Source organism: Lipomyces oligophaga (genome assembly GCF_038497815.1).
Source record: "Lipomyces oligophaga strain CBS 7107 unplaced genomic scaffold V1516scaffold_2, whole genome shotgun sequence".
NCBI lineage: Eukaryota > Fungi > Ascomycota > Lipomycetes > Lipomycetales > Lipomycetaceae > Lipomyces > [Lipomyces] oligophaga.
In genome coordinates, this window is record NW_027117786.1 from 836059 (window position 1) to 861525 (window position 25467).

The 25467-nt window shown below is 44.5% G+C and overlaps 12 protein-coding genes across 12 annotated transcripts; 6 read left to right on the plus strand and 6 right to left on the minus strand.

The window, feature by feature from the left end:
* Positions 1–252: 252 nt before the first annotated feature.
* Positions 253–2300, minus strand: V1516DRAFT_670853 (uncharacterized protein). The gene is made up of 4 exons (XM_066921457.1): positions 2014–2300; positions 1727–1798; positions 1498–1553; positions 253–1378 (listed from the first exon to the last, which is right to left on the minus strand). The coding sequence occupies exons 1-4, from the start codon at positions 2156–2158 to the stop codon at positions 362–364; spliced, it is 1290 nt and encodes a 429-aa protein (XP_066778906.1). The 5' UTR covers positions 2159–2300; the 3' UTR covers positions 253–361.
* A 319-nt stretch (positions 2301–2619) lies between these two features.
* On the plus strand, positions 2620–3520 carry V1516DRAFT_670854 (uncharacterized protein). The gene is made up of 4 exons (XM_066921458.1): positions 2620–2902; positions 2958–3036; positions 3092–3133; positions 3189–3520. The coding sequence occupies exons 1-4, from the start codon at positions 2732–2734 to the stop codon at positions 3206–3208; spliced, it is 312 nt and encodes a 103-aa protein (XP_066778907.1). The 5' UTR covers positions 2620–2731; the 3' UTR covers positions 3209–3520.
* Positions 3521–3579: 59 nt separating this feature from the next.
* Positions 3580–4977, plus strand: V1516DRAFT_670858 (uncharacterized protein). The gene is made up of 4 exons (XM_066921459.1): positions 3580–3898; positions 3947–3964; positions 4014–4101; positions 4154–4977. Exons 1-4 carry the CDS (start codon positions 3594–3596, stop codon positions 4844–4846), a joined length of 1104 nt encoding a protein of 367 aa, XP_066778908.1. The 5' UTR covers positions 3580–3593; the 3' UTR covers positions 4847–4977.
* V1516DRAFT_670864 (DUF2407 C-terminal domain-containing protein) lies at positions 4865–5880 on the minus strand. The gene has a single exon (XM_066921460.1). It carries the CDS (start codon positions 5739–5741, stop codon positions 5007–5009), a length of 735 nt encoding a protein of 244 aa, XP_066778909.1. The 5' UTR covers positions 5742–5880; the 3' UTR covers positions 4865–5006.
* Positions 5881–6017: 137 nt separating this feature from the next.
* On the plus strand, positions 6018–7824 carry V1516DRAFT_670865 (pyruvate dehydrogenase kinase). The gene is made up of 2 exons (XM_066921461.1): positions 6018–6365; positions 6494–7824. The coding sequence occupies exons 1-2, from the start codon at positions 6279–6281 to the stop codon at positions 7703–7705; spliced, it is 1299 nt and encodes a 432-aa protein (XP_066778910.1). The 5' UTR covers positions 6018–6278; the 3' UTR covers positions 7706–7824.
* Positions 7825–8514: 690 nt separating this feature from the next.
* On the plus strand, positions 8515–12823 carry V1516DRAFT_633925 (RecF/RecN/SMC). Its single transcript, XM_066919985.1, has 6 exons — positions 8515–8639; positions 8688–8763; positions 8815–8853; positions 8907–9126; positions 9172–9912; positions 9959–12823. The coding sequence occupies exons 1-6, from the start codon at positions 8625–8627 to the stop codon at positions 12540–12542; spliced, it is 3675 nt and encodes a 1224-aa protein (XP_066778911.1). The 5' UTR covers positions 8515–8624; the 3' UTR covers positions 12543–12823.
* On the minus strand, positions 12460–13713 carry V1516DRAFT_670874 (integral membrane protein DUF92-domain-containing protein). The gene is made up of 3 exons (XM_066921462.1): positions 13403–13713; positions 13139–13323; positions 12460–13088 (listed from the first exon to the last, which is right to left on the minus strand). Exons 1-3 carry the CDS (start codon positions 13601–13603, stop codon positions 12608–12610), a joined length of 867 nt encoding a protein of 288 aa, XP_066778912.1. The 5' UTR covers positions 13604–13713; the 3' UTR covers positions 12460–12607.
* A 210-nt stretch (positions 13714–13923) lies between these two features.
* V1516DRAFT_620075 (uncharacterized protein) lies at positions 13924–14558 on the plus strand (the record flags this gene model as incomplete). The annotated part of the gene is made up of 3 exons (XM_066919471.1): positions 13924–14173; positions 14329–14364; positions 14416–14558. 3 exons carry the CDS (start codon positions 13924–13926, stop codon positions 14556–14558), a joined length of 429 nt encoding a protein of 142 aa, XP_066778913.1.
* Positions 14559–14808: 250 nt separating this feature from the next.
* On the plus strand, positions 14809–17972 carry V1516DRAFT_684078 (uncharacterized protein; the record flags this gene model as incomplete). Its single annotated transcript, XM_066923543.1, has 4 exons — positions 14809–15606; positions 15654–15898; positions 15955–17221; positions 17271–17972. 4 exons carry the CDS (start codon positions 14809–14811, stop codon positions 17970–17972), a joined length of 3012 nt encoding a protein of 1003 aa, XP_066778914.1.
* Positions 17901–19157, minus strand: V1516DRAFT_670881 (uncharacterized protein). The gene has a single exon (XM_066921463.1). The coding sequence runs from the start codon at positions 19134–19136 to the stop codon at positions 18006–18008; it is 1131 nt and encodes a 376-aa protein (XP_066778915.1). The 5' UTR covers positions 19137–19157; the 3' UTR covers positions 17901–18005.
* Positions 19158–19729: 572 nt separating this feature from the next.
* V1516DRAFT_662716 (uncharacterized protein) lies at positions 19730–22482 on the minus strand (the record flags this gene model as incomplete). The annotated part of the gene is made up of 2 exons (XM_066920457.1): positions 19730–22042; positions 22393–22482. 2 exons carry the CDS (start codon positions 22480–22482, stop codon positions 19730–19732), a joined length of 2403 nt encoding a protein of 800 aa, XP_066778916.1.
* V1516DRAFT_180711 (major facilitator superfamily domain-containing protein) lies at positions 22326–25088 on the minus strand. Its single transcript, XM_066918699.1, has 3 exons — positions 24545–25088; positions 23974–24454; positions 22326–23913 (listed from the first exon to the last, which is right to left on the minus strand). The coding sequence occupies exons 1-3, from the start codon at positions 24634–24636 to the stop codon at positions 22612–22614; spliced, it is 1875 nt and encodes a 624-aa protein (XP_066778917.1). The 5' UTR covers positions 24637–25088; the 3' UTR covers positions 22326–22611.
* Positions 25089–25467: the final 379 nt, after the last annotated feature.

The following is a 25467-nucleotide window of genomic DNA, read 5'->3' on the forward strand; positions in this document are numbered from 1 at the left end:
CTATAAATTTAAAAGGCCGACTGTGAGCACTTGTTTCGCGCTATTTTACCTTCCGAAATATAATCCGCTATCAAAACCGCAGGCTGCAAGAAATCAGATCAAGCGCGCCAGCCTGAAGCAGCCGAGAGGCGGTATCCCTCACCAGCCACCCCACTAGCTCGTATCACGTGCTCAAGACTATAGTCACATGTCTAGATCGCTTAAGTCTGATGGGAGATACGTGCATCAAGATAGATGCAAAAGAAAAGGATGTTATAATGTAGGATACTACGTAGTCATTTCATTCCATATCGTAAACATCTAAATACAATATGTGTTTATTTGCATGCTATTTCCTAAACAAGATCGTACCTCAGACCACTTACAGGAGCATCCGCCGAGGATCCTCAATGTACTCCTTAATGGTCTTCAAGAAGGTGACGGCTTCCCTTCCATCCAACAACCGGTGATCGTAAGTAAGAGCAAGGTACATCATCGGGCGGATTTCAACCTTGCCGTTCACCGCAATAGGGCGCTCCTTGATACCATGGAGACCAAGCACTGCCGTCTGCGGCAAGTTAATGATCGGGGTTCCCATCAGCGAACCGAAAACACCGCCGTTAGAGATCGTAATCGTGCCACCCGCCATGTCTTCAATCGTAAGCTTTCCGTCACGAGCCTTGACACCCAGATCATGAATAGCAGTCTCGATCTCAAGCAATGACATAGTCTCAGCGTTGCGCACAATTGGGGTCACAAGACCCTTCGGGGTTGCAACTGCAACAGAGATATCGACGTAGTCACGGTAAACAATAGTGTCTCCACCATTAGGTCCCTCAATAGCTCCGTTAACAGCAGGGATGTCCTTAGCCGCGACACAAACAGCTTTGGAAAAGAACGACATAAAGCCAATCTTTACACCAGTCTTCTTAAGAATATCGTCCTTGTAGCTCTTGCGGAACTCCATGAGATTAGACATATCTACCTCGTTGAAAGTGGTCAACGAAGCAGCAGTGTTCTGTGACTCTTTCAGACGCTCAGCAATACGCAGACGCATGCGGTTCATCTTGACACGACGCTCCTCGCGTCCGCCGATGGTGGCAGGCGCGGAAGGAGCAGGCTCGGCCTTTTTGGGGGCGGCCTTAGGAGGAGGTGGAGGAGCAGCAGCCTTGGGGGCGGGAGCAGAAGGAGTAGGAGTAGGAGCAGCAGCAGCAGGAGCAGCAGCAGCAGCCTTGGGCTCTTCAGCCTTTGGCGCTTCCTTAGGAGCCGCGGGAGCAGATCCACCAGTAGCATCAGTATCAATCTTGAACAGATCCTGACCAACAGTGACAGTATCCTCCTCAGCAGCAAGTACTTCGGTGATTACACCGGAAGCAGGAGCATTGACTGCAACATCAATCTAGAAGTGGAATTAGTACATAAAACGAGAAATATTCGGTCATCTCGACAGGCTGTCACCAAATTGGATCCGAACGGATCGTGTCGGATGCGGCGCTTCGAGAGATTACAATGACCTACCTTGTCAGTCTCGATAGAAGCGACTTCCTCATCCTGTTCGACGTATTCGCCAACCTCTAGACTAAGTTAGTTTACGAAGACTGGTTTGGAATGCAATTGATCCAATTGAAGCCAAAAAGCAAAGATCAAAACAAACTCGGTTCAGCGCAAGTCAAATCGAGTGCAAGATGCAAACTGTGCTTCTCCGTAAATCAACGGATATTGTGTAGAGAAATGAATTGTAACATACGTTTAACCCATTGCTTGAGAGTGCCCTCGGTAATGGATTCAGCCATAGGAGGAACAGGCACGGTAGTGACGGCTAATAACAATTGTTAGCAATTTATAGATATTACTTTCCATGAAACTGATAGTAAAGTTGTTCGGAGACAAAAAAAAAAAAGACAGATATCCGCCGAACTACGCCGATATCAGCGCAGACAACCTGTAGTTCCAGGTACGGCAGCTCAGCGATCTCTCACATCATTCGTCTCTCGAATCACAAACAGAACAATAGAAATTAAAAAAAAAACACACCATATCCTCGGAGCGCAAAAGTCGGCAGTGCCGGAGCAAAAACATTAGGACGGCCAACAACAGCAGCAGCCGAGCCTCTAGCAGCGGCAGCAGCGACAGCGAACGACGCGCGCGCAAAAGAGCGAGACGCGACAGAAGAAAGCATTGAAATCTGGCAAAAATAAAATCAAATAAACAAACACGCAGTTATCGTGAGGAAAACGAGAGTTCCAGACGGACAAAACGAGCAAAGGAGAAAGAACTCAGTGAAGAGGAAAATGGCCTTTGACTTACTCGACCTTTCAAGCCTGGTCTACTGTCCCTCTCGCCAGTGACCCATCCCAGCTTACCCCAATGGCGGAGACATTCATCCGCAGTGTCACGTGTAAGCCATCACGGATCCGACAGCGCCGCGCCAACCGCCGGCAAGGTCGGATCTGCGTACAAGATTGGTACCATGTGATTGGATGAGTGTGGAAATGTTGTGGGGATGATTGGACGACGTGAATATGTATATATCATGCGTATAACGGGCGTTGTTGTCTCACCAGGACAAGGATGTTTGAACTGATTCATGTTTGTTCAGTTATGTCACAGATGTGGACATATTGCTGCACGTGCGGCGACGAACGAGAAACCGCGAAGATTAGCTGACCTTAGGAATTAACTACAATTTTGAGCTTAAGGAAGTGTTGTTGATACTTGAAAAATACGTTGAAAGAACGGAAGGAAAAAAAAAATGGCATCTGCTCAGTCAATTTATGCTCCGCAAGTTTATTCGATGTATCGCCGTGCACTGCGAACGTCCTTGAGTTGGACTATTCGCCGGGATATCTGGCGCCAGGAAGCGCTCGAGATCCGCGCTGCGTTTGAAAAGAACAAGGAAGTTTCGGATCCGCGAATGATCAAGGTATGCATTCAGTTTCGTTTTTATGGGGATGAATATTTAGTCTAATTGGCACTAGCAACTTATTTCTGATGGCGAGGCGAAACTACGAGCAAATCGACATCCAGATCCCTATATTCCTCCTTCTCGTCCTGGTGGTGAGTAGACTATTGATTGTTTGCTATTTGGTTTGGTGTTGTCTGACAATTTTAGGATCTAAATATGAACGAAATGTGCCTCCGTCAATGCAAGAGCGTAAGTTTGATATTGTTATGACAATGCAAACTAAACACAAACTAATTTAAAACAGCTGTCGACGGAGATTATTAAGCTAAACACATGCAATAAAGCCTTAAGATCGACACAATTAGATCCGAAATCATATTATACTAATCAAGTCATAAATTTCTCATGTCATATTATTTAATCTACACTCAATTGACAAGCTGAACACGTGTCTTGCTCATTAATCCCGCTTCTACATTGTGCTTGTCCTGGTTTCTACACCGACTAGTGTATTCTATGCACAGCATTGCTCTTAACTTGCCTACAATTAAGATCTCATTCATAATTCTTTTCAGTTTACTTCTTCCAATAGTTATATTGAATTTTATATGGCTCATCAAGCTGAGCCGCATGGCCATATATCCCAAGCAGACGAGTTCAGTAATCACCTCCAGAATATTCAATTCACTTTGTAAACAAGGTTGTAGATATGTCTCGTCGTGATGACGACTATGGCCGGCAGCAGGCTCGTATACGAAAATATCATAACCGGAGCTCGAAATCAAGAGAGACAAGGGATAGGAAACGAAGACCTAGAAATGAGTTGAACGAGCCGGTCGAAAATTCAAAGCATTCAGAGTCAAGACAGAGTCCGGCCAACGACCAGCATGACGGTCTGAATGACATCTCGCATATTCGCAGTGCAGAAAGAAATGGTTCAATTGATTCCCCGATCGTCGTTGCGACTCAAACTGGAATAGAGCTCATGAGCTTATTGAGCATGATTGTGCGGTTGTATGTGTCGGTGTACTGATCTTCACTACGAACATTACTGATCTATAGGTCTTCTCATACATTATGGTAGGTCCGAACGAAAGGAAGTTTATACTTGTGTATTGATTCAGGATAGTACTGCATTGTCTTATTTCCATCGGTACCAAGAGGAAATATCGAAATTTGAGTCCGAGCAGAACGAATCGCTAGAATCCGATGAATTTGTAAGTGAATTTTTATAACTCAATTATGAATTACATTTGTTGACATGTGTAGACTCTCGCAGTAGCTGCTTTATCTTTAGCTAGTAAAACGACAGAATCTCAAAGACGACCTCGAGAACTGCTGGTGCCAGCCTATCGATTAATTCATCCGGATGCTACTCAATTTCCTTTAGCTGTACCCTCGTATGAATACGAAGCTCTAAGAGCGGGGATGGTACATTACGAGCTGGTGCTTCTACGTGCTCTGGGATTCTCTACAACAATAGATACCGTATTTGCACATGACAATCTGATATTAGAAAATGCTCTTGCTGCTGGGATTGGCGCTCTGCGAGGAAGCCAATATTTCGCAGATACTATCGGCAATTCGAAACAGTACGGCGGGTCCGCGCAACTAAAAAATGCCGATAGTGAACGCGAAACTATGCTGGCTTGTGGAATCGTGCCCTTGGTCGAGTCCCAGATCGGTTGCGTGGCTGTGAAATGGGCCGTACAGATATACAAGATTCCAAAGTTTATTAGTCTGGACAGCGATGCGCGGTTTGAACCATGGTTTACGACTGCGACCGCGGTTCTCGCAGTTTTTCTATCTATTAAAGAAATCGGATTTTGTCTCGCTGTACCGTCTTATGAATGGATTCGCTTGACCGTTAAATCAATCGACCAAGACTGTACGGACCTGCAAATCGACAGAATCAATAGCAAGTTGCACAACCTAATCCTGATTTCTCTGGTTGTTTACTAACAAAATTCAGATCTGCTTTCCGAATTTATTGTAAATGATAGCTGGGTTCGACTAGCAGGCAAAAGCCTAGACAAGGAGAACTAAAATGCATTCTAATTAACAGGCAAATACAAAACTCCATATACCATGCCAATATCCAAAACTAAAAGTAAACAAGAGATTAATAGTACACTCGCAGGATTCCAAAAGAGAGATTTATGATGATTCCAGCAATGATAGCCATCTGCTGGCGCTTTGAAAACACAGCACCCTCGCGGAGGAAAAACAGAGCGACAAAGCCTAGGAAAAATCCGACCGAAGTGCCTAATAGCAGGTCTTCATATACCCCGACAGGACTTCCGTCGGGAAGAGTATCTGGAGCCGTTGCACCTTCGTCGATCCACCGCTCTTCTAGTTGTCGGGCTGCATCTGAGTCAGCTGTTACAGTACCTCCATGGAGACGGGCGAACTGAGATCTCAGTTGGGCAATATCAAGCTCTGAAAAGCCTGCTGACCGTAGTCTGTCAAACCCTAAAGGAGCCGGGGTCGTCGTCTGCGTAGGTTGACTACCTGTATCTGTAGCCTGAGCAAGTTCTTCGTCATTAAGCACCTCACCCACTGAACATAGTAGCCAGAGTGTGAATGAATCAGCGTCTTCATCATCTTCGCCTGCAGTCTTGTCATGCATACTGCTGTAATACGCGACAAGAGGTTTCAGAGACGTTGTCAAGTCATCTGAATCCGCCAAAGCTCGGCCTCCATAAATCAGACGAAGTCGGCGACGCGCAGTATCTGCTGGTCTCTCTCGTCTGATCCACTGCTTGACCGCTGAAACTGGCAGAGATGTAGATGGAGCAGGCAACGGCAGTACCAGATCTGGCACTGAAGTCTTTGAAAATCTGATTGAAATGGACATCTGAATCTTAATTGTCTGTTGACCTACTTTTGTTGATTATATTTTTCTTAGTTTCCAGGGTTTTAGGTTTGCTTATCTGCCAATTAGAATTAGAAATTTACTATTATTCCAATGTCTCTCTCATTTGCTCTCATTATCCTCTCTCTCGGCTCTGTTATTCAGCACGTGAGTGTATCACATGAGAATTGTCACCTGATGATAGTCACCTGACTAGTTCACGTGAAGACTTGCGGGGCCCCGCCGACAATCATAGTTTGTCGGATCCCCGACCGAGGAGGACCAAAATGTTTGTGACCTTTGCGCGAGAGATGGCACAGCAACATTTCTAGCGAGAAACTGACGGCTATACAGTGCGACAAAGTCAGAGAGCTTTCGAACGTTTGGTATTGAGTTTGTATTCTACACTCTCTCTGGTTCTTTGTAGTTGCACACTTGTTCGTCTGCTCTCAGTCAGAGCAAAAGAGATAGAAAACTATCTTGTCCGGCTGTTCGTTCATCTAGTGATTTCTTCTTCGCACAGTCGAGTAAGACGTCATCATGTCGTGGCGACTGACTGAGAATCTCGCTGAGAAAATCACCCATTACTCGTCCTTTCCTGCAACAGGTGTTTCACTTCGTCAAATGGTATGTTGCCTTGTTGACGATGGTCGTCGGGTCATGGTTTGTTTTCCGCCCGGCCGGCCAAGACCACTCTTAGTTGTTAGCAACGTGAAATGACTTTGTTTTATACTGACTAAACTTCTTTTGCAAAGGTTCAATTTGGCCAGCGACCGAACGCGGGAACACTTTTTCGAGGAGCGCAGTTTCTTTCGGAGGAACTGCCAATTCGGCTTGCACATCGAGTTCGAGAATTGGATCATCTTCCTGATGGCCTCTCTGATATGCCCTCTATTCAGCGAGTTCGTAATTGGTATGCACAGTCATTTGAAGATCTTACCGAGCTGCCGAGACCAAAAATACCGAAAGAGTTACGCGATTTGTTAATCGAAGCTCAAAAAAAGCATTCCAACGGCCACACAAGAACTACGCTGGCAGAAACCACCGCGAACCCGTCACTCGAAGACGAGCACAAAGGACCGCCGGCCACTCGCAAACGGTCACGTCTTAACAATCGAAGATATTACGTACTTCTTGATGATCATATTAAATGGTCTCCCGAGATCTACGAATACAACAAACAATTCACGAAATGCTTATCAAACATTAAGCGGCGTCATGATCCAGTCGTTGCTACTGTCGCGCAGGGTATCAACGAATACAAGCTATCTCGTCAACGCATGCAGATTGACTCCACTATACAATCTTTTTTGGATCGGTTTTATATGTCTCGTATTGGAATCCGAATGTTAATCGGTCAGCATATATCTATATCTGAAGGACCTGCACGCGATAACTATGTTGGTGTCATTTGTACAAAGACTAATCTTCGCGAGTTAGCTATGGAAGCTATAGAGAGCGCTAGGTTCATTTGCGAGGATTACTATGGGTTGTTTGCTGCTCCAACGGTCCAGCTCGTATGCAAACCTGATTTAAACTTTATGTATGTTCCGGGCCATTTATCACACATGTTATTCGAGACGCTGAAAAACTCATTGCGGGCCGTGGTTGAAACACATGGAGCGGACGCTTCAGAATTCCCTCCTGTCAAACTAATCGTTGCTGAGGGAAAAGAAGACATTACAATCAAAATTTCAGACGAAGGTGGCGGAATCCCTCGAAGTGCAATTCCTCTCGTTTGGACATATATGTATACCACGGTGCAATCGACGCCTTCTTTGGACCCTGACGAAAACAACTCAGACTTTAAAGCTCCCATGGCCGGTTTCGGGTACGGTCTCCCACTTTCTCGACTATATGCTCGCTATTTCGGCGGAGACTTGAAACTAATCAGCATGGAGGGATATGGAACTGATGTTTATTTGCATCTTAATCGGCTCAGTACGTCTTCTGAGCCATTACAGTAACTTTTATATGAGGAAATATGGGTAGAGTCTAGCACGTATATACTTGTTCATCTTCAATTTGCTGTTTTGCATGGGTTTGTTCGGCCAGGTTAAAATAATATATGTATTTATATATGATACAATGTTATCATTTGTAGTAGCATGTAATGCTTATTGTGCAACTTATTGATCCTAGTTATGATGTCTGTAGAGGTGGGAATAAGCATTCAGGAAGTTTTAAACTAACCTCAAACTCATATAAAAAGTTCTATTCCAGCTACAGTCATTTTAATAAATTTGATCAGCTATCAGATTCACTGACTAGCAGTATTTTGTGCCAATGCTTTGAGTAGCCTTAACTTGGCCTGCGCCGGGGTCTATGGCGTATATCAGCATCCAGTTGGTCACGCATTAGATTCGAATCTCTACATACCTCATTCAACGCCATGGCTCTCATTGCCAGATAATCCCATGAATCCAAGATCTTCACTATCGCTTCCCGACGATCAACAACTTCATAGCTCAGTTGCGGAGCTTTTAGCGGATAAATGTTCATCGGCCGGCGCGTGTCACGCTCGACAGTATCCCATTTCTGGCGCAATTCGCCGCTCATCGTGAGTGCTTCCGTCCTGATAAGTTGGCACAATCTCTCCCCTAGCTCGTACTTGTCTTAGTTATTGAACCGTCTCTCATCAAAATAACGTCTTATCCAGAGAATAGCGCTTTGTAGATGGATTTATCAATTAAGTCAGGTCCGGTGATCACTATCACATGACAGCAATAACGGGGCTAGTGTATTATAAGACGCGCAGTAAACGCGTGAAACGACGCGTGAACTGTTCAATCAGCGAGACTACCAGCAGCATTGTTTCGGCATCAGATCTAGTGCGAGTAGATATAGAAGTTACTCAAATCCTTGTTTTCATAACAGAGTGCTAGAATGCATATCAAGCAGGTAGAGCCGTCGACTTCATTTTCAGTTTCTAGTACTAACTCGTTCCAGCTCGTTATCCAAGGATTCAAGTCCTATAAGGACCAAACAGTGACTGAGCCATTTAGTCCTCATCATAATGTTATAGGTAATTTCATGATCTATATAAGTTCGGAATAGGTATTCTAAAATCAAAAAGTTGGCAGGAATGGGTCTGGTAAAAGCAATTTCTTTGCTGGTATGTATATCTTGCTTTCAATTTGTTCTCAGAATGTCTCACGCTATATTAAGCTATTCGATTTGTATTGAGTGATGCGTATACACACATGAGTCGCGAAGAGCGACAGGCGTTGCTTCACGAAGGATCAGGTACTGCGGTGATGAGCGCGTACGTCGAGATAATTTTCGACAATTCTGATCGTCGATTTCCTACCGGTGCTGATGAAGTTATATTGCGACGCACGATCGGACTAAAAAAAGATGAATATTCTCTTGATCGTAAAAGCGCTAGGTATTGTCTTTGGTCTTTTTTCGAATTGAAATATTAATGTAATAGTAAATCGGATGTCATGAATCTGCTTGAAAGCGCGGGTTTCTCTCGTTCAAATCCTTACTACATCGTCCCTCAAGGTCGAGTTACGGCACTTACGAATGCGAAAGACGCGGAACGCCTTGTTTTATTGAAAGAAGTAGCCGGTACTCAGGTTTACGAACAGCGTCGTGTGGACTCCCTAAAGGTAATGACTGAATCCAACACGAAACGGGAAAAGGTTGACGAGCTTCTTGAGTCGCTCGATGAACGACTGAATGAGCTTGAGGAGGAGAAAGAAGAACTGAAAGAATTTCAAGAAAAAGATAGAGAGCGCAGATCTTACGAGTACGTCCTTCAAGATCGTGAGCTCAAAGAAATAAATTCTCATCTTGAGCAAATCGAAGATGAACGTGCACGCAATTCGATATTCAATAACGATAGACTATCTGAATTTGCAGAACGAGATAATGTGATTCAGTCGCTCGAGAACGAGATTAACTCTCTGAAGCACCGAATTGAGTTTATAGATTCAGACACAAAACACTGTGAACAGGATCACCGCGAGTTGATACGGAATCAAGCTCAGCTGGAAGTGCAACTGAGAAACGCTCACGATGAGGAACAACAAAATCTGGATAACATTTCCAGAAGAGAGCAGGAGCTTAGAGATGTTGTTGCGAAAATCCAAGAGTCCGAACATCGACTAACGCAACTTACACCTGCCTTCGAAGAGGCTTTGACCCGTGAACTGGAGATAAAGAAAGCGTATGTATTCGTATCAAAGGTGTATATGATTCAACTAATCGACTAGTTTGGCGGATGCGGAAGGTACGCAGCAGCTCCTTTATGGAAAGCAAGGACGAAATGCCCGATTTTCCTCTAAAGCTGATCGTGATCGCTGGCTTCGCAAAGAAATTCAGGATATTTCGAATACAATTGATCAGCGCGAATCTCTTCGTCAAGATATCCAATTGCAGATGCAAGATCTTCAGAAACGGTTAGATGAAGTCCGAAAATCAACTGAAGATATAAATGTCAATCTCGAATCTGCTGAGGAAAAGCTCAACAAGTTTCATTCTGAGCAGGCACAAATCAAGGCAGCTCGCGATGTACTTCTCGATAGTCGGAAAGAACTTTGGAGAGAAGATAGTAAAACCAAGTCTGAGCTTGATAATACGCGTTCTGAGCTTGACCGAGCAGAAAGAATGTTTTCCGGTACCATGGATAGGTCGCAAAGTGCTGGCCTGAGTGCTGTTCGACAGATCACGAAACGTTTGTCGCTGGATGGAGTCTATGGTCCGCTGTGTGAGTTATTTGATGTAGACGACAAATATAAAACTGCAGTGGAGGTCACAGCCGGAAATAGTTTGTTCCATGTTGTCGTGGATACTGATGCCACAGCGAGCCGAATCATGGAGATCTTAAATAGGGAGAGACTTGGTCGGGTCACATTCATGCCATTGAATCGCTTGCGTTCCAAAAAAGTGATTTATCCTCATTCTGATGAAGTTATCCCGCTGATTGCAAAGCTAAGATATCGATCTGAGTACAGACAAGCAGTTGAACAAGTGTTTTCGAAAACCATCATCTGTTATAATTTAGAATCCAGTTCCCAGTATGCTCGGTCCCATGGACTTAGCGCTATCACATTGCAAGGTGATCAAGCAGACAAGAAAGGTGTATTAACGGGCGGATATCATGACCATCGACGTTCGCGCATTGATGCGGTTAAAGGTATCCGTTATTGGCGTGATGAGTACGAGAAAATTCGGAATCGCTGTGAAGATATTGTGCGAGAGATCAATAAGAAAGATCAGGAAATCACCAAGTTGGTCGGAGACGCAACCCAGATTGAAGCTGAGTGGCAGCAATTGATCAAGAGTCTAGTGTCAATGAAGGATGTTTTACAGCAAAATCGGGACCGAGAAAGCCGATTGAAGGAGAATCTATCCACAAAACAACAATTGTTTGATAGTACGGTTACAGATCTTAATTCACTGAGACAGCAGCTAGATAGTCTTAGCAAAGAGATGCGATCTTCGTTTGAACGAAACCTATCTCCAGCAGAAACCGAAGAGCTTTCTGTCCTAGGTACTCGCATCCAGAATCTGCGAGCTCAGGATGCCGAGGTTTCGAACACCCGGTCTACTATTGAGCAGGAAAAGGTTCTACTGGAAATTGAATTGCAGCAAGTTTTGTACATGCGTCGTGACCAATTGCGTACCGATGGCTTAGAGCAAGATATCGAGAAAGTCGATGGTGCTGATGTTCAATCGCTGACAGATTCGATTAACCATACAAAGGATAGTGTACTACATAATGTTGCTAAAATTGAAGAATTCCAGCGAGAGCGTGAAGATCTCGAAAGTGAGGTAGCTGCGAAATTGAGCGAGATGTCAAAACTCCAAGAGCTTCAACTCGACGAAGCGCGATCGATCGAGCGAGAACAAAAACATCTAGAGCGCGGAATGGCGAGACGAGGTATATTGGTCCAGCGCAAGAATGAACTGATTCGAAATATTCGTGATTTAGGCGCATTACCTGAGGAGGCATTTGAGAAAAAATATGATCAGATCAAGTCTGAGACAATGCTTAAACGGTTGCAGAAATTGAATGAAGAACTTAAAGCATTCAGTCATATAAACAAGAAAGCATTCGAACAATATGTAAATTTCACGCGACAAAGGGAGGCATTGATTACGCGCCGGGAGGAGCTGAACAAATCGCAAGTTTCTATCGAGGAGTTAATCCAAGTTCTCGATCAGCGCAAAGATGAAGCTATCGAGCGCACTTTTAAACAAGTTGCAAAGGCGTTTGCCGAGATTTTCGAGAAATTGGTTCCAGCTGGACGTGGTCGGCTAATTATGCAGAAGAGGATGGATCAAGAGATGCGAGGAAAGGTTAGAGAAGATGAAGACGAAGACGAAGACGAAGACGACGAGGCGGAGTCCGTGGATGAAGGCCGGCAGAGTTCTTCGGTCGAAAATTACGTTGGTGTATCGATTTCGGTGTCTTTCAATTCGAAATCAGATGAGCAGCAACGAATCGAACAATTAAGCGGCGGTCAGAAATCGTTATGTGCGCTGGCCCTGATCTTCGCCATCCAACGAACAGATCCGGCTCCTTTCTATTTGTTTGATGAGATCGATGCTAACCTTGACGCTCAGTATCGTACTGCAGTTGCATCGATGATCCATGAGCTTGCATCGCAGTCGGAGATCGACGAAGATGGAAATAGTCAGGGTGCTCAGTTTATTTGCACAACTTTTAGAAATGAAATGATTTACGTTGCTGATAATTTCTATGGCGTGCTTTTCAACAATAAGATTTCTTCGATCGCAGCTATCACGAGAGAGAATGCACTGACTTTCGTGGAAGGCGAACAAGCCAGATGATGTAATTGGTTCAGGGAATGTATTTTATCTAGCTTATGTTTTTATCCGCACTGCTATTATACATATTATTCGAAGCGAAAGACAGCCCATGCAACAAACATGGAAAACAGAGGCATAATGGTTGCCATTGCGAGATTGACTCCATTATTGCTTAGAATATTTTTACCGGAGATGTGTTTCCCTTTGACAGTTTGCTTTCTACCACCTGCAGCTTCGATAATGACGCCTCGATCATTGACGACAGATTCCTGGAACAACGCCCCAAGTATTGAGTCTAAGATCGATCCAGCAAGACCAGCTAGCATGATCGCAAACGCAAACTGTAGTCTACTCAAGAAATTCCATGATGAACAGAATGGTGCGAATAAGGCCGCTAGTATACCTACTAAAGCTCCTCCTGCCATACCAGCTGCAAGTCCAGCAGACGAAACACCTCCATTAGTGCCTGGCGGACAGGGACGAAAAGTTGTAATTAAGAATGGCCGTTCTTGCGACAGAATTCCCAGTTCAGAGGACCAAGTGTCTGCTGTAACGGCTGCGTATTGACTAGCGAACCTGTTAGATTTGTAAATGATACAGGACGAATTCGTACTTACGTTACGATACCGACGACAAGGACACTGGAACTGAAGCAGGCCTTAGATTCGAATAAGAGGTGCAATATAATCAACACTGTGGCTACTAAAGAATTTGCAAGAACTTGTATTTCATTTCTTGGTCCTTCACCCCCCTCGGTACCGCTCGAGCTGACCGTAAGTAGCCTTTTCTTATCTGCTTTGACCTAGTTAGTTAGCTTATGATCTTGATCTAGTTTCATCTCGGACAATATTATTGTACGGAATTGATAGAATTGAATGCACCTTGGTAAACGCAGTTCCAGTAATAAAAAACGCAAATAAAAGAACAGTGAAGATCGACCATGGATGAATAGCATGGACAAAGCCGACCAAAACGGCAGCAGCTATTCCCTCGTTTGTTAAGGACTTCTTTTGCTGCGCACGACGCATCATCGCCAGGACGGCCAGAAGTCTCACCACAAGGGCCACAATAGTTCCTATCATTACGCAGCTATGTCCTAATTTAAGATCTCTTTGCCTCAATTTGCGTCTTACTTTCCGATAAATTTGGTTTTATCAAAGTAGCAACTTTGTTAATCATTCCACGTGAAAGTCGTCTCTTAAGATTTCTTTGTTCATTGTTGTGGAGCGAATAGTGCGGCGTCAAGAAGTATGCAATTCTGTGCTTCTGGAACCACATTTTCAGCAAGGTCGACCATATATCTATGAACTTCATCAGCTTGATAATCATTTTTGCTTTATATTTCGTCAACATTTACATTATCCCAAAAGTATCGAATCGGCCGAGTTTAGACAAATCCATAATGTCTTGGTCGCAGAAAACTTTTGCACTGACCCCGCGCACGCGGGGCTGTTATCTCGTCACGGATGAAGTTGTTCAAAGTCTGCCAGAGCTTAAAGAATACAAAGTAGGACTTCTCAATTTGTTTATGCAGCATACTTCTGCTGGACTCACATTGAATGAGAACTGGGACTCGGATGTGCGACTGGATATGACCGACGCTCTTGAAAAGATTGCGCCTGAAAAAGCGATGTACAGGCATGATGCCGAAGGTGAATAGGACTCTGCGATACTGGAGTACTGCCTGCTTGACATTCATGCTTTGGGCCAATGAAGATATTTGTTTTGGATAAGTATCTTCTGTTGATCCTGATCAATGGACAAGTATTGCGGCTTGATTACATATATCTTTTATTGACCAATTTAGGAAGCGATGACATGCCGGCCCATATTCGGAGCAGTTGTAAGTACAAACATATCTACTCATAGAATGACCATTCGAATAATTATCTAGTGATTGGTGTTGCGATCACCATTCCAATCAAAGACGGCCGTTTAGCAACAGGAACATGGCAAGGTGTCTGGTATTGCGAATTCAGAAGATCCCGCCATTCTCGTAAAGTTGTCGCGACCATTCAAGGTGAAAAGTATCATTGAGCCTAACCGATTTGTTGCGTACATTCAAATATACTAGTTGTTTGAGCTGTAGTAGGATTTTGTATAATATATTTTCTCTCATTCTAAATTGGTAGTATATTCATTTACAAATCCGGAAACCCTAGTATAAGGTTTCGATATCAGCTTCGAGAGTGTCTGGAGATTGCTATCCATAGAAACCACCACTTTTGACTATCTGCTCGACTTCGATTTTCGTTTTCAAAGATTATTCTCACTAAATCAGATTTAAATGGCCAGCGGAAACGCTCTTGTGGCTAGAGAAGAATCTTACGGCTCCTCGTCGGACGAAGACGAGGAGCGCAATGCGAATTTGAAGAACGCGAGATATACGGAAGTCACTGGCGAAAGCTCCACCGATGATGCCAGTAGAAGTTCAAGCGATGATGATGAGGCGGAGCTTGATGAGGAGAATGTCGATGAGGGAGATGACGACAGCGCAGGAGAGGATGACGGCCAGGACGAGGAATCTGACGAGGAAAATGATGATGCGAATGAGGACGACGATGATGAGGACGACGAAGACGATGAAGATGACGAAGAACCAAAACTTAAATATACTCGTATCACTCAACTTCCTCCAACTTTGTTCTCTTCCGATCCTCTTTCTGCTTTCCTTGTTCATAATGATTTCCTGGTCTTTGCGACCCATGGCGGCACGCTCTATATCACAGACCCGCAGATGAACCTACAACGAACCTTTCGGGCACACTCCGCCTCTATCCTAGCCTTGTCTACGGATGGCCAGATGATTGCATCGGCTTCTCTTGATGGCAGGGTCGTTATTGCCTCTGTCACGGACCAAAAAGACATCGCGGCATCTGATTTCCTGCGTCCCGTTCATGCGGTATCATTAGATCCAAATTTTGCAACTACCCGAACTTTCATCTCCGGTGGTATGGCATGTAGCCTCATTCTCTCTGAAAAGGGCTGGCTTAATCGTCAGACCGATACGACTTTGTTCCATGGCGAGGGCCCTATCGATGCGACAGATTGGTCAGGAGATATTATCGTAGCGATGAATGATGCTGTGAGTCAATCTCGTCTTTGATTATAATTCAGATCTAACTCTTCCAGGGTATTCATATTTACCACGCGCCGACGCGTTCAAGAATTTCTCGAATTGCTCTTCCTCGCGATGCCCCCCGCGCAGATCTGTACAGACCACGCATTTCCTGGATTTCACAAAATAAATTCATTGTCGGTTGGGCTTATACTATTTGGATTGTGCATGTTTTGCGGACGGGCGACTCCAGATCGATTGCGGGCGGAACAAATGCAACTCCGCTAGTGAGTGAGCGGAAATCAGAAGTTGAGACTATGTAAGTATCCTATGTATACTCTACTCGTTAATACTGTTGTGCTAACCACAGTCTAGTTTGAGCATCGACGGACTTGTATCTGGAATACTTAAATATGATGAGGAATCACTCTTAATTTTAACGTACAATCCACCTCCTGCAGCCTCCGAGGGAAAGCCTCGTCTTCTCGCTCAAGTTCCTGAATTACGATTAGTTTCTCCTACTAGTGGCGAAGAATTATCCGCCGACCAGCTGTCACTTCGAGGATATGAGCGTCTAGGCGCGAACGATTATCATATTGGCGTATGGAGTAATCCAAAATCTGCTGCTAGATTCTTTTATGTTTTGTCGGCTCGAGACGGTGTTCTAGCCGAGGATCGTGATGAGAATGATCGTTTAGAATGGCTGATTGAGCGCAGAAAGTATCAGGAAGCCTGGCAGATGAGTGAATTTCTAATTGACGAGGCTCGACGGAGAGATATTGGGATTAAATGGGTGGAAGATTTAGTTGATGAAGGAAACTGGGCCGAAGCAGGTGCAACTTTGAATAAAGTTCTTACGGCCACCCCAATTCCACCTTCACTGGCTGATGAAGAAGAAGAATCGCCGTTAGTTAAGAGCGTTCGAGATCAATGGGAAACTTGGACATGGAATTTTGTTCCGAATGGACACATTGATGATATCGTCCCCTATTTACCAACATCTACCCCAGAACTATCAAGTGCGATTTATGAGCTTGTACTCTCTCATTATTTGAAGAGTGATCGAACTAAAATGTACGAATTCCTTAAGAAATGGTCTATCGAATTGTATGATGTGAAGAGTATAATTGGCCTTATGGAAACATGTTTAAAAGAGAGTAAACTTGGCAAAGAAGAGGAGCGGGAACTACGACAAAACATAGCAAAACTTTACGTTGCTACAGGAAGTTATAATTCTGCGATTGGTCATTTATTGGCGATCAAAGAGCCGTCAGCCATCGAACTTATTCGAGATCAGCATTTACTGATGCTTATGTCTCCACATATTCCAGAAATCATGACGATAAATCTAACGAGTGACGAACTCGAGTCTGCGTCTGTGGACACTCTTCGAGAAAAAACGAGCGAATCTGTCGATCTGGTCGTTGAAGGGCGAATGGAGCTTGTTCCAGAGCGAGTGGTAGACAAATTAGTACAATCACATTTAGACGTAATTGCGTTTTTGTACTTGGAGAAACTTCAAAAGAGTGATGCATTTGTTGCTCAAAAATTCGCGGATTTGTTGGTCAATCTGTACGCAGATTATGATCGGCCAAAGTTGCTTGATTTCTTAAGGAAGAGCAATAGCTATAGCTATGAAAAGGTATGTCTGACCAAATTTCTGGTGATGAGCCCGATATTAAGCGAGATAGGCCGCGGAAATCACGGAGAAACGAGAATACATCCCTGAGTTAGTGTACATTCTAGGCAAAACTGGAGAGAATAAGCGAGCGTTAATGTTGATCATCAACCGGTTGCAGGACGTGGAGCAAGCAATTTCGTTTGCTAAAGTGCAGGATGACAAGGAGCTATGGAACGATTTGCTTGACTACAGTATGGATAAGCCGAAATTTATCCGGGCACTTTTAGAGCAAGCAGGAACAGCAATCGATCCAATTGTGTTAGTTCGTCGGATCCCGGAAGGAATGGAGATCGATGGGCTGAAGCCAGCTTTACAGCGCATTTTACGGGAATACGAGCTGACGATGTCAATTGCCCAAGGTGCAATGTCAGTGATGAATAGTGAAGTTATTGGGTATTTCAACGAGTTACGAGACGGACGTGCGCATGCGCTTAAATTCGAAGTTGAGTCTGTCGAACAGTATAGGGCTGCTGACACTTTGGTGAAGTTTCCTTGCGGACACATTTTTTCGGAGCGGGATTTATTGAATAAAGCACGAGCGGAAGGGCAGCCGAGCTTAGGAACTGATCAAGATGGAGATATTTGGCCTGGTGGGATTTCTGTTGCGCGAAGTGTTGCACAGAAGGTTACACATTTGGCGTTTATAAAGGAGAAGATGGATCGATTAGGATGTCCGACATGTAGAGCGGAGAAAGAAGTGGAGAACAATTAATGGGGTGTAGAGAAATTAACTATGACAATAAATTTATTCTGAGGCAAGGTCCATGGAGAGTAGCGTGCTGTGGGGGTCAAGAATATCTTCTATGAATTCAGTTTTATGGGCAAAAACAGATTCATCTTCAATTTGGCGGTAGGCAGTAGCCAATTTGTAGACGCGCGAATCGGAAGCATATCTGCCCAATCTCCGCGTATAATATTCTAAGGAGTCGAAATCTTGCTCAATATCAGCTTCCGCTTGAAAGAATTCACTGATATTCCGATCGATGTAGAGGACGAATTCCTCAGAGACCCTACGCATCTGTAGAACTTGAATATAGTATGACCGGGCTGTAGCAAGATCGTTCTGAAGCTCGGCGATCTGACCCAGATGGAAATGAGCACGAAAGAGAAATCCAAAGTCTATGTCGCGGTCGTAGTCGTAGTCTTTTTTTTCAGTTTTCGGGTCTGTATCGACGTGCGCTTGTGCTGATGCAATACACTTCTGAAACTCCGACTTGGCCAAGTCGTAGTTCCCTGACGACTGATACATGACTCCACATATATAAAACGCAGCGGGTAGATTTGTATCGCGTAGCTTTCCAATCAACGCCCTTGCCTTTGCAACCGCCTTGAGCCCTGACTTTTCTTGTGCTTGCCGCTTGAGCAAACTACCGCAATGCACTGCCATTGCATAATTATTTCCAAGTAACGTTGCCGCTTTCCGCAGAATCGAGCTCACAAGCATTCTTGTTTTCCTCGCCTCGTCGGTCACTGGCAACCCACCTCTTGGTGCCAGAAATCGAGCAAATCTCCTCGGTATTGGTGGTTTGTCCTCTACCTGTGCGCGTTCCAAAATTCGCATATACGACGCCAGTCGGCGACCTTCAGCGTCCTTGGGAAACGCACTTTTCAGTTTCTCGTGGTTCAGAGGACTCTGGCTCTTCAGTGCCTCTGATGATAATGCAAGTAACTTGGTCACATCCCGCATCATTTCCCCAGCTGTAACTCGTGGATTCATTCGGCCTCCAAGCCGATCGACGTATTCGCTTGACGGCAGGGACCGCTGGAGCTGCGCTCGGTCAACCAGTCCTCGCACACCTACCTTTGCATTAATCTCGAACTTCACGACTCGTGGACGCTGTATCCGTATAAGCAATCTAAATGTGGTCCTGTTCATTTCACTGTCACTTATTTCTACTGTAAATCTTACTAATATAAAAGAAAAACAAGTTCTGGTTTTATTGAAATATACCTATTCTCCCAACTACAGCTCAGTATCTCTCTACACAATCATCTGATATATGCAAAGTACCAGTTCTAATTAAAACAAAAATGGAAATAAATCCTGCTAATTACTATAGTTATTAATAATGAACAATCGTGGTCCTGAATTAAACATGAAGCAAAATTATGAACGCACTAAAACTCCATAACAAAGACACAACACTCTGGCCGTCCTTACCAACGTCACAGTCACTCGCATAAAACACAATTCAGCTGGTAAATAATCGCTTGCGCCAATCTGCAATTTAAATACAAAACGTAAAAACTAGAATCTAAATCAATGGCTATTCGCGCCTTCATACAGAAATATAGGCTCAAACAAAACTAAAATGAATAATTATAAAAAAAATAACTCCTGAACCCAAACTCACAAACATACTGAGCGTTACATACCCGAATGCACCTATATGTAGGGAGTAAATAAATGCTAATTCTCTCTGACTTTTGCCTGTTAATTTCGCCTTTTTTGAATTATTAATTCGTCCATTATTGGTCTGGTGGTACACACCAATGCCGATGGAACGACCATGCTTTCGACTGACATGCTTTGCTACAATACTTGGTACGCCGACATCGCCGACACTTCGCAAATTGTTTTGGAAATTCTTCCCACTTTCCGCACTCAAAATACCCACACTGCCGCACACCTCCTCGCGACTCATCTTTCCGACACGAATTCCGCATAATGACTGATGCCCAATAGTGGAGATCTCCTATATATGTTCTCGTAGTGAACCGCTCGACAAGTTGAAATAAATTGAGGGTAGGCATTTTATACTCATCTGCTAAAACTGACGAATCTGTTGGTTTCAACTCGACGTCACAGTCAACTGAACCTGTCTCGGATTTAACCCCATCTTCAGTCCGATCAGAATGTAACTCAGGTCGAATTGAAAGTTCAGGAACTAGATGTGTCTTTTGAAAATACGGACGCAAGTATACGTATTTTGACACATATGCTAACAGTTGGAGACACATCAAAACATCTTCTTCACGAGGTAAATTCTCCTGGCTAGGAAAAGCATTGAACACAGATGAAGAAGGCGAAGCTCCCGCAACTAAATCGGCAGTATGTCCGGTAACCACAGCAGCATTAGCACCAGCTACAGCACCAGGCCCCACAGGAGAACGCTGTAAAGTTTCTGACGCATGAACAACTACATTTGGAGAGCCAATATTAGTAGGTGAAGCAGGTAGAACACCAGCTTGAGCAGGCGAGGACTGGCCAAAAAACGGACTCCTGTTAGAACTACTATTGATTCCATTCGACGAGCCGTCATTTTCGACAGAAATATCCAAATCCGTTGCATGTGCTGAGTTGAACAGTGATTCCGTCGAATCTTCATTCCCTCTGTGAGAGTCTTGATTTGCATCAGATGCATACTCAATATCTATCATTTGAGAATCTGATAGAGAAGGAGCAGAATTATCATTAGACGTGTAGGAGGCCGACTCCGCAAATACGACATCTATCGAAGACGCCTGCTCATCTGAATCGATCTGGACAACACTTTCAGCGTCAACTGAATCTCCAGTAACAGACTGCGGATCGTCAACATCCATTGCGTTCGGATCAACAAAGGAGGTTTGAACGGAATCTAAATCTGACAAGAGCGGAATTGTTTCGTTATTAGGAACAGAAACATTTATAGAAGAAGTGGCAGATGAAACTTGTGCCGGTGCTGTTGAAGTATCATTAGGAGGACTAGTGGAATGATTTACGTGCGAATGCGAATGATGATGACGATGATGATGATGATGATGATGGCGATGAGACTGGAATAAAGAATAATGGCGATCGAGATAATTTGTGGACGTAGATGTAGATGCAGTAGATATGGAAGATGCGGGGGTATCTGCAGTATCAGCCACAGTCTCGACATCAGTTTCACCAGCAGTCTCAGTACCACCAAGAGATGCCTCTTCTACTCCCGATGAAATAGCCGTCGCATTGGTGGCAGCAACATTAGCAGAAGCATTGCCAACTAGGGACACGAAAATGCTTGCAGCATTAGTGTCCGAGGCAGAATCAAAGAGAGAGCTGTCAGCAACATCTCGAGATCCTCTTCTAGTGCGGTTTGCAGCAGAGTCTAGGCTGAAATCCGAAACTGCACCTGATTCGCCGTTAATCTGAAGATGACGCTGATTATTTTCGCTAATATTGTAATTTCTGCCATCATTGCTATTGTCATTGTTATTGTTGATTTCATCCACGATCAGTTGCTGAACTGGTGCTGGAGATGTGGCCAGGGCTTGGACAGGTGCGGCGGTTCCGAAAGCGGCGGTGGCGGGCGTAGCTGTAGTGGTAGCGGTAGCAGGAATATGGGAGATAGAGGAACTCGCCGAGGAAGTGTGGTTGTGAGCGGATTGACGAACGAAAAAGTCGCGGTAAAGTCGTAGCTTTTCAATAGCTTCCAAAAAATTGTCTAGAACAGTAGCAAGGACCGGGACGATCTCGGCCTCGACGACTCTGCGCCGAACGGTTTCAGAGCCGCGCACCGAGACAGCAGATAGGCACTGCAGAGACAACGACCATTTCCAGGAGACGAGCTGATCAATGGCATGCATACCTTTGCACGAACGGAGGATGGCTACAAGACGGTCGATGCCGCCATCGGTAGCAAGAGACTCGCGGATAACCTGCGATGACGAGACAAGCATGCAGAGAGAGCTCAGTGAGTTTATGAGCGGGCGATCAAGAGGACAATCCAGCGCACGACGGTCGTACATTGTCGGAGTCATGGTGGCCGCAGCCTTGTTGTTGAGGACGGAAAAGAAGTTGACATCGCGCATATTATGCTAGAATCAGTCAGCTTTGGATACAGAGAGACGGATTGTCCTCTTGACAGACAGGCCATGAAGGAGAAGAAGCACATACTAAGAGCGGCTGCTGCGAAGAATCGGAGAAAGGGGGAAGTTGTTTTATTACGGCTTCAAAGGGTCGACGTAGTAAAAAAAAAGCGCGTATTGGAATCGAGCAGATATCAGAGCTGATGGATGCACTGAGAAAAGAAACAAAACTTGAAGAAGTGCGATCGTGGGAAGCTCTTCCTAAGTGTGAGATAGAATTTGGTAACGAAAAGAAGGAAAAAGGGCGACAAATGCGAAAAAAGGTGACACACGAGCGCAGATAAGATACCCTAGCCCACTTCAGTGGCGGGAGTCTCGCGTTCAGGAACAAGATGCTTACCGATCACGATGACAACTGAAGTGGATCGGTCAGCTGACGTACTGGCCATATTAGGAAAGACAACACTCTTATTAGAGACAAGGTGAAGACAACGAGAATTAAGGTAGACAGCAAACATCAGCACAATTTCATATTAGATTGTGTTACTAAACATTAATGATCGCCAATTAATACAATTCTACTGCTCCGTGCTAACTCTGCTTCCTGGAGCTGTTGGAGACAACAGCGGCTCCTGCTCCTCCATGGTACTCGTGTGCCCAGTGGTCTCCGTCGACACCTCCTCGTGGCCAGGAAGGTGATTTCCGTCACCGTCCTCGACGACGTCTGAGCCGTCCTCCATTAGTCCACCTTCCACATCCACCTGCAAACCCAAAGCCATGAAAAACGCGCTCATAAACGCGCCAAAATAAATTAGAAAAATTGCCTTGGGAAAAAAGTCAATCGTCCAGGAATAGATCTTCAGATATACTGAGGGAACAACTATACGTGCTATCGAATGCGTCATCCCTACCGCACCTAGAATTTTTCCTGTGTTTCTGCGTGGTACATGTTTTGAGATTGTAGCCTCCGTGACCGCTGCACATGCGCCCGACAGATTGTTAAGTGAAGCGCAGACGTAGAAAAACCCCGGGCTATTGGTCGCGAAGTAAAACAACTGGGCAATCATGCCAATCAGAGCACTGCCGGCCAGAACGAGCATATCCGGCCGTGAGGCACCATATAGTTTGCTGTCAGGAATATATGTTCCTTGCAGCTTCTTTTTGGCATTTACGTACTCCTTGACTCTCGCCATTAATGCGGGCGCTATGACAAACAAAATAATCATTCGTGTGATTCCGATCACTGACAGATAATACCCGGATTCGATCGAACTCCATTTGAACGTATATTCTGAATATAGGATCATCACGTTTGTTTCTGCCAACGCATTGCCAACAACCAACGAGTCCATAATGGCCAGTCTAATCAGGTTATGTCTGATTACTCGCTTGGTTCCATCTTTAGGGTTGAAAGCCGCCAGACTTTTGAAAATATTAAAATGCGCAAGAATAGATGTTCTTTCAGGTTTGACAGCCAACTGGGACTCTGTCTCTGTCCCAGTCTGCTCCTCGGTTCGAACCGCTGACTGCGTTACTGGTCGTCTCGACTCGGGGACGAAAAATGCTGCGAGTAATATGAAAATAATTTGCAATGTTATTCCTACATAAAAAAATTGCACCACTGAACCTGTCATGCTGACCAAATAGGAGGAAATCATTGGCCCCACTGCAACACCAACAAAGAGCGTTCCATGAAACAGGCTAAACGCGGCTGCTCGCTCGGTTCCCGGCTTAGTGATATCTGTAGCATAGGAGTGGCACATAGCAACAACACCGATAAATGAGCCAGACAAGCCGTCGAATACAGATGCAAGATATAAAAAGTTGTATGACTTAAGATAAGAAGATTTCCCAGCTGTCAAAATTGTGATATCCGAAAGCTATTCGTAATGACGTTAACTCAGTTTTTTATGAACGTATTAAAACCACAAAAGACTCACTAGAGGTCCAAGGGTAGCAATTAACAAGATAGGTCTGCGTCCAACTCTATCAGATGCCTTGCCTAAAATGGTTGTAGTAATGGCACCAATGAGGCCCGTAATAATCGATACCCATAGTGTGAGAGATGAAGTTCGTTGATGGATAATTGGAATTTGACATCGCGGATCAATGTCCTCATGTTCTTCAAGAGCAAAAAAGCTCTGATGATTAGCTTCCAGAGGGTCACCTTCGTTAACGAAATGTTCACGACAGATAAGAGTCAACGCGACATTGATTTTAGGAGCGATACTTCCGCCAAAAGCGATTGCAAACAACATGAACGGAACCAAAAGTTTAAAAATCTTTGGATTAACTTGTAAAATTAACCGCTCCTCTTGTATTAACGGTACCTGTGGGCCATTTGGGTCATCAGTGTATGGTTGAACAACTACAGTAGTACCCCCGTTTTTCTTAACAACCGAGTCGATATCACTTCGAGGTCTGGTTCCCAAATAAATTCGGTTAGATTAAAATCCATTAAATTATGGCAAGGCATATCAATAAAGCCTTATCAAACTAGACTTCACCTACCTTTGGTGAAATGGCTCTGCGATGGCTATCTGGTCGTCCTCAGAAAGGTACATGGCCGCCTCATCCTCAACTGTTGCGGCGATCACGTCCATGGTGTAGATTCGGAATGTTTTTGCTCAAGATACAGTTGACTGTTGAACAGACTATTCTATATGGAATATGTTTCTCGAGATGTCTAATATCTCAAATGACAATTAATCAGGTGATAAAACGAATCTTTCTCAGCGCTTTGTGTTCCACGTTCTCAATCACAGAAGAACAAACTTCAATAAACCTCTCGCAGAAACCAATTCTGCTAACGCAGGTCAACAAGCTGATACTAATTTGATCTGTACACAATAGCAGCTAATACGAACAGATCCGAAAATACTCAAGTAACAACAATAGAGAGAAAACCAGAATTTGCACCTTTCAGAAACCAGACGCGCTAAATAAATCCCGAAGGCTCCTCGATAATGACATGATAATCCTCATCTAATCTTTACTCCGCCGCCTGTGTGGAGGAAGAGCCGCTAACAATGGATAGGAAGAAGACCCAGGGCTCGGCCGATTCGACCCTGATATTTGGCGCTTCCCAAACTTATCGCGGGGACAAAACAACCCTCAGAACCTGTTCTAGGTGCTGCTTCACCTTGGTCCTCGCAACTTCCGACGGATCAACTTTATCCAAAATAGCATTTCCGTATTAGAGTTTACCGGCCCGGCATTGCCGACGTGTGTGTTGATAGCATCTCCAAGAATCACCGAGAACAGTGAAAGGGGGTTAAAGGTCAAGGCCCTCCCGACAGGTAGACGTTCATACTACAAATAGATACTTTTATTAGTCAGCGTAGCAGTTGCTAATCGTACACAGAGCAGTCGTATTCGCAAACAAGATTGGGTTTATTGATACTGCGATCCTCAATCTGGGGTCCTTATCGGTC